The sequence below is a fragment of the Vulpes lagopus genome, chromosome 1, assembly GCF_018345385.1.
Source record: "Vulpes lagopus strain Blue_001 chromosome 1, ASM1834538v1, whole genome shotgun sequence".
Taxonomy (NCBI): Eukaryota; Metazoa; Chordata; class Mammalia; order Carnivora; family Canidae; genus Vulpes; species Vulpes lagopus.
Window position 1 is genome coordinate 165,893,974 of NC_054824.1, and position 13,104 is coordinate 165,907,077.

Here is a 13,104-nt window from a genome sequence, read left to right on the forward strand (position 1 = left end):
AGATTGCCAGTGAGGACAGCACTTTTTCAGACTAGTCAGGCTGCCAACTCAGCCCTGCCATCCATCTCCTTTGCCTTTTTGCCTCTCGCTAGTGGAGCTCAGCGTCCAGCCTCCCCTCCCTTCTCCCAGGCATACCTGATGCAGGGGGCCACTGAGACAGACTGGTGTGGGAATAAGAAGTTGAGAACTACTGTGCTAGAAGCAGCATCATGACAGCCTACAGCAACTGATTTTTAAAAATTTTATCAAATTGTAATAATACAACATGAGGCTTATCCACTAAATATTTTCGGGAACACAATACAGTATTCACTAGAGGCCCAGGGATGTACAGCAGATCTCTAGAACTCCATCTTGAGTTATTGAAGCTTTAACCTCACTGATTAGCAACTCCCTATTTCCCACACACGATCTTCATTTGATTGTCATATTCTTTTCTATCCCATGGTGGCACTTTCCCACTAAATATCTTTATGATATTTAGTGGGAGGTATCACATACTTGAATTGTGGTGGCCTTTCTTCCCCCTCTCTCAGGAAGGGCCAAATGTTACGGCAGTCTGCGAAGTGTTGAAGCAACACACACAATGGTGGAGCCAGTGGTAACACTTTATTGTTTGCTAACCGGACAGTAGTCCTCTTATCTTGGATCCTTGATGTGAAATCTGAACAGAACTGAATTTCCGGATGTCCTTGGAAGGAGTCGGCAGGAATGTTAGGGTGATCTGGTGTTAGTAGAGGACTTTGGCTGAGGGCTTGCTTGTGATACTGCTCAGGCTTTCCTTCCAGTGGACACACAGCTAAGCTTTCAGGAACAGCTGCTGAAATGGAGCGGAAGTACTGTGAGAAAACCCTGTAACAACTTTAATTTAGGGATTATGAACCTAGGATTCCTCTACTTGAATTGCTCCTCAGAGTAGAGTTGATGAAGGAAATAATGCACACTGGATTAAAAAAACAAAACTTTTTTTGTTCTAAAAGTGAAATGTGAAATGAAGCACTTTACAGAGTCAGTTTTGCCCTCTCATCACTGCCAGGTGGCGCTCGAGGACAGACGTTCTTTTGCCAAGCCCAGAGCCAAATCTTTCCTCTTTCACAGCACTGTAGGATTGTTGAGTTGGAAGTCCAACCTCTCCTTTTACTTGATAAAACAAGCTGAGTGACAAAGTGAATTTAGGTGGAGGGAATAAGGGTCTTAAAATAATTCTCATAGGGTGATCATCTTTCCCACAGTTTAAAATTTCTCCAATTTAGCCTTACATAAAGCTGCCTCTTACACAGCTTAAACTTTCCTGCTGCATGGCTCCTTTTTATCCTTGAAGGCAGTGGGGAGACACCAACAAGGCTCTACTCATATTTGGAAGTGACAACTACTAATTCTAACATGCTCTGTTGAAAAAATTTTAAGAAAAAGAAATCACCTTTCCATCTTTATTTTGTATTCTCCAGGGCAGACAGGTTCTGACCTGTTTATAAGTTTGTTATAGGGAAAAGAAAGCAAAATTCTTATACTTTAGGCACATTGTGAGTCTTTACATAAAGGGATTTTCTTATTCCAGTGCATTAAATTTTGGGTGTGTGTGTGTTTTCTGGGGGAAGGCTACCCAGATTCTCAGAAATGATTAAGAATGCCTGCAGGAATTCTACATTCTGTGTTTAAGACTGTATGCTCTCCAGGTCCTCCACGGAGATAGAAAACAACCATTAGCCCTTGTGACTTCACTTTCAAGTGAAGACAAGTAAGATCCTTGGTGTAGAGAGTGGGTTTAACTTACAACGAGATCTTGAGTCAGTTAAAATAACTGTCACTTGTAGAGGGCTTTACACGTCGCAAAGCAGCAGAGACAGCTGCCATCAAAAGTTAATGAGTTTAGATCACATTAGCACAAGGATGTTATTACCCAAGACGGGAGATTATTTTGTAAGTTCTTCACCCTGTTCACTTCTGGGTGCACTGCATTTACAAAAGGGGTAGACCAGTATTCATAAGAGAATTGCTTGGATGGTAAGAGCTTTATTGTGTTCATATAATGTGCCATAAGCTGTTTCAAGTGCTTTATGTAGATTATTTCATTTAATCATTACAACAGCACTACTCATTTTACAGATAGGGAACTTGAGTCATAGAAAGGTTGGCTATCTCACTATATTGTGCCAGAAATTAACACTGTGTCACAATAATTTTAATATAAAATTACTAAGTACTTTACGTTGTATTTTCTACATATTTAATTTTCACTGCATCCTTCTCTATTTTTTTTTTTTTTATGAGAGGAGAAACCTGTAGCTCAGAAAATGAAATCACATTTAGTCAGTTGCAGGAACTAAATATGGCTGATTCCTCCAAAGAGTTATCTATATTGTCTTCCACTGTGCTTCTCCTATTCCCTCTTTAACCCACTTCAGTTCTGCCCACACCATTCTGCCAGAAGTGCTCCTGTTCTGGTATCCAGTGATCTCCACATAGCTGAATTCAGTAGTCAGCCCTCAGTCCTCACCTTGCCCAACCTGTCAGTATCATTTGGCACTCCTCTTCTTCAGGGACATCACAGTCTCTAGGGTTCCCTCTTCCTTGTTGGTCAGTCCTACACACCTCCTTTTCTGGCTCCTCCTCTTCACCTTGACCTCTCAATGCTGAAGGGCAGCAGTCCTCACTTTCTTGTTGAGCTGCTCCAGGCTTATGGCTTTAGTTACCATCTACATCCCAAAGATTTAATATTTATATTTATATCTCTAGCTGAGAGCTCTCTCCTGAGTTCCATACTCAAATTCCTCCATGGCGTTTCTGCTCAGATAAACAAATGCCATTTCAAACTTAGCCGGTCCAAAATGTCCCCCGACCTGTGCCCCAAACCACACCACCTCCAGAGCCTTCTGTAAAAAAAAGTGTGGCAACTCCTTCTGTCTACCTATGCAGACCAAAATCCTTGGAGTTATCACCGATTCTTCTTTCTCTCATACCCTGCACCTAGTGAGCCAGCAAATCCTACTGGCTACACCTTCAAAATGTATCTGGGGTTGCACCTCTTCCCACCACCCGCACTCCTACCACCTGGTCTGAATTGTGTTTAGCCTGGGTTACTTCAACATCTTCGTCTAGATCCCCCGCTCCCTACATCGCTCATTCCTCTGTTCTGTACAAAACAGCCAGGGAGAACCATTCAAACTCTTAAGTCTACTGGAATCCCTCTTCTGCTCAAGACCCTCCAAGGGCTCCCAGTTTGCCTCAGAGTCCCTGCAATGGCGTTCAAGTGGTGGTGTTGCTAGATAAAATGCAGGATGCCCAGTTCAATTTGGATTTCAGATAAACAGTTTTTTAGTATAAGTATGTCTCATGCAATATTTGGGACATAATTGTACTTTTAAAATATTCATTATGGATCTGAAATTCAAATTAACTGGGAATCTATGTTTTTAGTTGCTAAATCTGCCAACAGTACTCACAAGGCCTTAAATGACATGCCCCATTGCCTCTCTGACTTCATCTCTTACAATCTCCCCCTTGTTCACCACATTCCACCCACACTGACCATGCTTTCCTTGAGTATAGTCGGGCAGCCCCCACCTTTGACTTTGTCTGGCTTTTCTCCTTCCACTATCTGAATCTTCTCACAGAAGTCATTTTGAAAATTATTGTTTAATCCCCTTGCTCCTGATCACCTCTCTTATCCTGCTCACCCTCTTTTTCCCCATAGCACCTAACTTCTAATATAAGATATACCATTTTATTCTCTATTTATTGTCTGATCCATCAACCAGGATTAAACTCCCCACAAGTGTGCTTTTAAAAAAAATATTTTATTTATTCATGAGAAAGGCAGAGACATAAGCAGAGGGAGAAGCAGGCTTCCCCACATGGAGCCTGACGTGGGACTCAATCCCAGGACCCTGGGATCATGACCTGCTGAAGGCAGATGCTCAACCACTGAGCCACCCAGGTGTCCCTAGGCAAGTGTTTTTGTATGCTTTGCTCATTGAATCCTGAGAGGCTAAAACAACAGTGTATGATATGTATTTGTTGAATGATTTCAAAAGCCTAGGTTTCTTTCCCTTGCATGATATATATATCCCCTCTGTTTTTAACTTGTCTTAGGACAAATATTTGAAGAACCTGAGAGTGTAGAGCCTGGAGAGATGATTGCCTGAGGTGGAGAATGCACTTACATCCCAGCTGCAACATCCTTTTGTCCTGGGGGCATTCTGAATCAAGGCACAGGATTGTCCACATCTCTCTGCCTGGGCTTTGACCATGTCCCTGGACCCTCCACATTGCCCTCTAACAAAAAAACTTGTTTCTTTTATATGTGCTGATACTTATGCAAAACTCCAAGGATCCGACTATAAGTGAGATAACTCCTACTTAGAAGGACCTTACAGTGAGGTTCCTGCCTGTCTGATCAAATTAAAGGTGATAGGGCCTGACTGGCCATATTTGCCCCTTTCCAAAGAAAGCTTCCAGGTGCCCCTTCTATCCCATCATTTTCCCCTAGGTTTTTTCCCCTTTTGACAACCCCCAAGAGAAAAGCCAAGCGAATATTAAGCAGGAGCAATGAGAAGAACATCTACTGTAACCTCTCTGTGACCCCGGTGCGGTAACTTGCACAGATAAATTAAAGCAAGCGCAGGAAGCCTGTTGGCGTCAGTCTCGAATGACGCCAACAGGAAGGTGGAGCAGGAGAGGGAGGATATGTGAGTGTACGCATGGGCACAGAGCATATTTGCTGCTGAAAATCGTTGCCCTCTACCACATCCCAGGAGCAAAAATCATTACAACTAGGATAATAATGTTTACTCGATAGCTTTATATAAATTTTCAACCTACCTTATTTCTGAACTATTATGATCCTGAATTACTGAGTAGAGAAATGACGGCCTTAATATGCAGTTGCTGACTAGAAAAATCTAGGACAGTCGCCGAGGTGTTGTAGTAACATGGTTCAAATGCATAAATTAGAAAGATGAAGAAAGAAGTGTCTTTGGGGGCAGGATGGTTTTCTCCCTTCCCCCCTGCATTCTAGGTGGACCATCAGCACGTATCTGTCACTAGATGAGAGGGCTCTCATTTTCTAATTCAATGAAAATTGATGACGGGTCTGTTTGACACAGGCTGTGTAACTTCCTGTTTCCATGGTATTAAATTTGTTAAAAGAGCTCATCCTTTACTAAAAGAAGATAGCTTCCTAGTGCAACCGACCAGGCATACGGGGGGAAGAAAAAAGGCCTTGAGATCAACTATTTGCCAGTAGTAAGAACTCGTTCTTTCTCTCTTGAAAGAAAATGACCAGATGTCAAGTAGAACTCAGGATACCTCCCAGGACAGCCCAGGGATGTGGAGGGAAGCCTGAACCCAGCGGATCTTCTAAGGCAGAACCAGCCTGGTTACACTGGCAGTGGGCCATTCTGATTGAGCATTCTCTCATTTTCATTTTCATTTCTTCTCTAACTTTGCTCAGTGTATTCCATGACCAGCTAGAGTGCCCTGCCCAGCCCCCTAGCTTGGCAGCACTGACCCTGGGTGCACTTCTTAGAGTTAGGATTTAGCCACTAGGCTCAAATTTACCCATTACTCTTAGTAACTATTAGTGTCTTAGAGTGAAATCTATGCTCCTGACTAAATCCTCCCTGCCCCTCTTTTCTTCTTTACAGTGTATGTTAACAAGGGAGTGAATCTGCTCTCTGAGCACTTGTTTCAACAGCTTGAAGGTTTTCCCATCAGTCTTTATCTTCGGCTTAATATAGTGCTTTCTCTTCCTTGGTAATAATATTCTATGAGGAAATATTTTAAACTTGTTTTGACATTGTTCATATATTATTCCTATTACCTTGATGAGGTGGGAATCTGGAAATAAGAGTTGAGTTGCAGGGATCCCTGGGTGGCGCAGTGGTTTAGGGCCTGCCTTTGGCCCACGGCGCGATCCTGGAGACCCGGAATCGAATCCTACGTCAGGCTTCTGGTGCATGGAGCCAGCTTCTCCCTCTGCCTATGTCTCTGCCTCTCTCTCTCTCTCTCTCTCTCTCTCTCTGTGACTATCATAAATTAAAAAAAAAAAAGAGTTGCAAAAGTTTTTAAAAAATGAAATTTTATTGGGAAAAAAAATTATGCTTTGAGCACCAAGACAAGAACACTATTTTCAATCATTTTGGTAAATCATGTCTCAACAGAATGCTCAGGGTGGGCCTGGCAGACTGTCCAGAATGATAGGAATGTTCAGGCCTGAATGACCAGTGCCATTACTTTTAAAGATTAATAAAATTTCCACAGCTAAAAAAACTAGGATCTTGCAGGATTCACTTATAACTTTATCCCCAACCCCAGTCATTTTCTCTATAAAAATTCCCAGAAAACTTGACTATCTAGTAATCCTTTGTGGAGTGCCTGCCTTATGGAGAGGCAATGAAGGAAATGAAGCTCTAAGTATCTAGGACCAAATAGGCACTTCTTAGATCCTATGTTACAAAGTGATATGATATTGAGTTAATTCTCAAATTAACCAAAATCCTGAGAATTCTATCAAGGAGAAAACATTCCATTGACCCCCATCTCAACTGAGTCAACTTTCAGTTCTTAATCAATCCTCCCCTGTTCCAGACAAATGTCAGTGAGTAAGTAGTTCCTCGTTTCTAATTTACTCATGTAGGGTGACATGAAGTATAATTTTAACTATGAAAAGATGTTAAATTTCTTCATCATGATATGCCAACAGTGAGGCAATCTGGAAGAAATGGATGCATTCCTAGAAGCTTATGAACTACCAAAACTGAAACAGGAAGAAATAGAAAACCTGAACAGACCCATAACGAGCAAAGAAATTGAAGCAGTAATAAAAAATCTCCCAACAAACAACAGTCCAGGGCTGAAAGTCTTCCCAGGGGAATTCTACCAAACATTTAAAGAAGAACAAATACCTATTCTTCTGAAGTTGTTTCAAAAAATTGAAATGGAAGGAAAATGTCCAAACTCATTCTAGGAGGCCAACGTTATCTTGATTCCAAAGCTAGACAAGGATGGCACCAAAAAGAATTACAGACCAATATCCCTGATGAACATAGATGCCAAAATCTTCACCAAGATATTAGCCAATAGGGGTCCGACAGTACATTAAAATGATTATTCACCATGACCAAGTGGGATTTATTCCTGGGCTACATGGGTCATTCAGCATTTGCAAGTCAAAACAGCATTTTACATCGTATTAAAAAAAGAAAGGACAAGAACCATATGATCCTCTCAATAGATGCATAAAAACAGATTTGACAAAATACAGCATCCTTTCTTGATTAAAAATCTCCACAGTGTAGGGGTAGAGGAAACACATCTCAATATCATAAAGCCTTATACAAAAAGCCCACAGCAAATATTATCCTCAATGGGGAAATACTGAGAGCTTTCCCCTAAGGTCAGGAACACGACAGGGATGTCTATTCTTACCACTGTTGTTCAACATAGTACTTAAAAGTCCTAGTTTCGGTAATGAGACAACAAAAAGAAATAAAAGATATTCAAGTTGGCATGGAAGAAGTCAAACTCTCACACTTCACACTTTGCAGATAGCATGATACCTTATGTCAAAAACCCAGCAACATGCTAGGATATAAGATCAATGCACAGAAATCAGTTGCATTTCTATTCACTAACAATGAGACAGAAGAAAGAGAAATTGAGGAATTGATTCCGTTTTTAATTACACCAAAACCATTAGATACCTTGGAATAAACCTAACCAAAGAGGTAAATAATCTATACTCTAAAAATTATAGAACACTTATTAAAAGATATTGAGGAAGACAAAGAAATGGAAAAACATTCCATGGTCATGGATTGGAAAAATATTGTTAGAATGCCAGTGCTACCCAGAACAGTCTACACATTCAGTGCAATACCTATCAAAATGCCATTAACTTTTTTCCAAGAGCTGGGACAAATAATCCTAATATTTGAATGGAACAAGAAAAGATCCCGAATAGCCAAAGGAATGTTGAAAAAGAAAACTAAAACCAGTGGCATCACAATTCCAGACTTCAAGCTCTATTACAAAGTTGTAATTATCAAGACAGAATAGTACTGGCACAAAGACAGACACACAGATCAATGGAACAGAATAGGGAACCCAGAAATGGGCTGTCAACTCTATGGTCAACTCATCTTCAACAAAGCAGGAAAGAATATCCAATGAAAAACTACAGTCTCGGGATCCCTGGGTGGCGCAGCGGTTTGGCGCCTGCCTTTGGCCCAGGGCGCGATCCTGGAGACCCGGGATCGAATCCCACATCAGGCTCCCGGTGCATGGAGCCTGCTTCTCCCTCCGCCTGTGTCTCTGCCTCTCTCTCTCTCTCTGTGACTATCATAAATAAATAAAAAATTAAAAAAAAAAAAAACTACAGTCCCTTCAACAAATGGTGCTGGGAAAATTGGGTAGCCACACGTAGAAGAACGAAACTGGACTATTTTTTTTACACCATACACAAAGGTCAACTCAAAATGGATGCAAGTGAGACAGGAATCCATCAAAATCCTAGAGAACACAGGCAGCAACCTCTGTGACCTCTGCTACAGCAACTTCTTTCTAGACACATCTCCAAAGGCAAGGCAAACAAAAGCAAAAATGAACTACTGGGACTTCATCAAGATTAAAAGTTTCTGCACAGCAAAGGAAAGAGTCAACAAAACTTAAAGGCTGAGTAATTGGGTGGTAGGCATTAAGGGGGGACATGTGATGAGCCCTGGGTATAATATGCAACTGATGAATTGCTGAACTCTATATCTTAAACTAATGATGTATATGTTGGCTATTTAAATTTAAATTAAAAATTTTTTGTATAATAGTGTATAATAAAGTGTATAATATATACAGTGTATATAGTGTATAATATATACAATATATACAAGTGTATAATATATACAATAAAGTGTATATAAAGTGTATAATAACACAAAAGTGAAAGATGATTGTTAGATTTTTTCCACTGTGTTAAATCTCCACCTCCTTCAAACACAGAGGACCCATTTTTAAACTAAGGAATCAGTCTTGAGACATTAAAACCAAGTGTTAATAAATGTCTGGATATCTAATCCTCACCTCCTTTAGTAGTCAGTCAACATTTATTTGCTGAGGACCTTCTGTGTTCTGGGCATTGTGCTAGATGCTAAAGTCAAAAGGTTATTACTGTATTTAAGGATTTCACAGTTTGGTGAGAGGGTGGACAGGATGGAGAGAACTTGCAGGTAAACAACCATAATAGGATGTGTGATAAGTGCTCTAGGGAGCATATACAGGGATCCTTGGCAGCATAGAAGGCTTGACCCAGCCTAGCTGGAGGGCAGTATATACTGCAGGGATTTTTTTTTTTTTTTCAGAAGTTGCCACTTAAGCTGGGTTAGGTCATACACCTGTCTCTAGTTCCAGTGCATGAAGGTATTTCAAAAGCACTTAAAAGATCCTTCAAAAGCACAAAAGGAAGCGATGAGGCATTGTGAAATACATTCCAGTTGGCTGGGAAAAGAAACAAGTTAAATCAGTTTAAGGAAAATTACCCCAAACTTGTAGAGTCTAAAAGATGGGACCTTTCATGTTAAGCTAAGAGCATTTTCTAATAAGCCTACCAAACTTTATTTGCATAACTAATCATGGCCTAAACATTTTGCAAGTCTGTAAAATTTATAATGTGATTTTCTTTTCTGCCAGTATGAAGAGGATAACTCCATGGGTTATGGTTTTTTGTCCTTTGGAGCATTAACGAAAACTAACTTATTATTTCACTGTTTCTTTTTTTTCTTCGTTCATTATAAGGACCTCATTTTCACATGGTCTTTGAAAATAGCTTTGACGTCCTGCTGGTGTTATCATTAAGGAGTTCAATAAAACTTTGAAATGAGCTCACTGTTTTTTTAAGAATCGAGTTTTTAAAATTTTGAGAACTACTTTGATGGATAAGTATGAGCAGAACAAATAGCTCATTATAAAAGCAAATGCTGTACACTGTGTTTATTCAATATAGGTTTTTTAATTTATTGATATTACCCAACCTCATTGCTACATTATCCTCTGTTTTTCCATCCTAAAAGAAATGATATTCACTAATGCTCTAGACTCAGCACTTTCATCTAAGCAGCAATTTCAACTATTGTTCTGTCACCTATGTACACTAATAGGAATAGTTTTTCACTGCTTCATCTAAGGGCCATCTGTGGGAATGTTAATTTGTGTTTTTCCTTTTGATTTAAAAATAATCTGAGAAAGCATATGCATTCACAGAGATTAATTTGGGCACATCAGAACTATATAGTAGCATGTGGCAATTGAGAGAGCCTTTCAGAAGATCACCATATATCTTTCTGGAAGTAAGGCAATACCATGATTAGGATGCTTTCTACTGTGCTTGCCCATTGCAAAATCCAAAACTTTAGGTACGAATTTAAACTGGGTGATTTTTAAATTAGTGCGTGGCTATTTTTAAAGGAGTTCATTTTTTAATTTAACATAATTTAACATAATTAATTGCACCTGAATCGAGAGACAAAGGTATAGATGAGTAAGATGGAGAGTGAGTATGCACCAAGCAGAGCCTGCATGTGCAGAGGCACATGTGGGGGGCAAGGGCATCGTGTATTTAAGGAGCTTGGAGTAAGTCAATATGGCTGAATCATTGAGTACAGGTAAGGTAATGGAGAAATAATGCTGACCAAATGAGGCAAAATGAAAATGGGCTTGCAAACCATGCAAATGAATTGTGATTTCTGAGGGCAATTGGAAGTTTTTTGTTTTGTTTTTATTTAAATTCCAGTCTGCATACAGTGTAATATTAGCTTCAACTGTAAAATTTAGTGATTCAACACTTCCATAACAATACCTGGTTCTCATCACAAGTGCCCTCCTTAATCCCCATCTCCTATTTCACCCATCCCTTCACCCATCTGCTCTATTGTAACCATCAGTTTGTTCTCCATAGTTAAGAGTCTGTTTCGTGGTTTGCTTCTTTTTCCCCCACTATGGTCATTTGTTACTTAAGTTCCACAGATGAGTGGGATCATATGGTATTTGTCTTTCTCTGATTGTTTATTTTGCTTAGCATGATACTATCTAGCTCCATCCACATCATTGCAAATGGCAAGATTTCATTCTTTTTTATGAATTGAAGGCTTTCAAAGCACTTTATAAAGATCAGTTTGAGAGCAAATATGAAGCACAGACTGAAAGATGCAAGATTGGAAACAGGACTATTGGTTAAGAGGTTTTTGCAATAATCCATAGTTCATGTAGAAGTAATGAAGGACTAAAGGAGGGCATAAAGGTAGAGAGGTTCAGATTACCTCCTTTTGAAAAGGTAACACTCCAAAGATCTTATCAGAAAATGCAACTCTTTTCCATGTCTTGTCTCCACATCTATTTGTATGAAAACAGAGACAACAATAAAGCCCGAGCAATATTTTTATCTATGTCTCTTGAGTCTATTCAGAGAACAATATCTAATGACATTTGTCTTCTCCAGCTATATCTAATACTGTATGTGTATTTAAGTACTGAGAGTTCATGGGACTTTCCCCATATTTCTAGGAAGAGCACTGTGAGAAGAAAAAGTCTTATGGGAGGAATATTGAACTATAGTTATCTCCCTTTCAGTCTTTTGGAAACAAATTTCCATTTTCACAATTTCAGTGAATCACTTAACTAATCAAAGCTCCTTTTCTTTAAAAATGCATCATTACCTTTTGCTAGATTTGGAATTTTCTTTGGCATGCAGTGGAAAGGCATATCAATTTTCTTAGAGAGGGCAGGGATACCAAATGGTTATTTAAGAATGAGAAGGAGACAACTGAAGAGCCCAGGACCTAAATCCATCTGGGAAAAAAGGCATCCTCTTGAGGCCAGAAGGTGGTGAGATGACATATTCATAGTGCTGAAAGAAATAGATTGCCAATCAAGAATTCTATATCCAGCAAAAATATTCTTCAAGAATAAATGAGAAATTATGATATTTCAAAATAAACAAAAACTGAGAGAACTTGTTACTAGCAGACTTGTTCTGCAAGAAATAATACAGTGAGTTCTTCAGGCTAACATGAAAAATTAGTAACTCAAATCTACATGAAGAAATAAAGAGCACTGGTAATGGTAATTACATAGGTGAATATGAAAGATAGACACACTTTTGGTGGCTTTTTCTTCTAAAACAAATTTTTAATTATAAATTTGTGTTGATGCACACAGAATGTGTAAAGATGTAATTTGTATGAAAACAGTAATAGGGAGAATGGCAAGCACTAAGATAATGATATACAAAGAAACCACATGATCACCTCAATAGATGCAGAAAAACATTTGACAAAATACAACACTTTTATTATTGAAACACTCAATAAACTAGCAATAGAAGAGAACTTTCTCAGTTGATAAAGGGCCTTGACAAAAAACCCACTGGTAAAATTGTACTTAATAGTGAAGGACTGAAAGTTTTTTCCATAAGATCAGGAACAAGACATGGATGTGCGCTTGTGCCACTTCTATTCAACATTAGAGCAGAGGTTCAAGTCAAGACATCAGACAACTAAAATAAAAGGCATTCAGATTGGAAAAGAGAAAATCTATATAATATGATCTTGTATAAATGAAAATCCTAATACACACATAATCCATTAGAGCTAAGAAAAAATTCAGATTTCAGGTTACAAGATCCATATAGGAAAATCAATTGTATTTCTAAATATTAGTAATAAATAATCTGAAAATGAAATTAAGATAATTCCATTTATAATAGCATCAGAAGAATAAAATACTTAGTAACAAATTTAACAAGTCTAAGACTGTGTACACTAAAAACTACAAAATGTTGCTGAAAAAATTAAGATCTAAATAAAAAGTCCATATTTATGGATTGGAGGACTTAATATTGTTAAGATGTCAATTCCTGAATTGATAAATGCAATTCTTATCAAGAGGTAAAGTTTTTTTTTTTTTAGAAATTGATAAGCTGATTCTAAAATTGATGTGTAAATATAAGAATGGCCAAAACAACCTGGAAAAAAAAGTTGGAGGATTCACACTTTCAGATTTCAAAACTTACTATCAATATACAGCAATAAAAATTGTATGACATAGCCATATAAGAAT

At 38.7% G+C, this 13,104-nt stretch overlaps 1 protein-coding gene across 1 annotated transcript in view; it reads left to right on the top strand.

Moving 5' to 3' along the window:
- TDRD5 (tudor domain containing 5) overlaps nucleotides 1-6,754 on the top strand; it is a 91,619-nt gene extending 84,865 nt beyond the window's left edge. The window contains exon 18 of the mRNA XM_041747784.1: nucleotides 6,704-6,754. Coding sequence (XP_041603718.1) covers nucleotides 6,704-6,747 — 44 coding nt within the window. The 3' untranslated portion in view covers nucleotides 6,748-6,754. The remainder of the gene's footprint in view (nucleotides 1-6,703) is intronic.
- The last annotated feature ends 6,350 nt before the right edge of the window (nucleotides 6,755-13,104 follow it).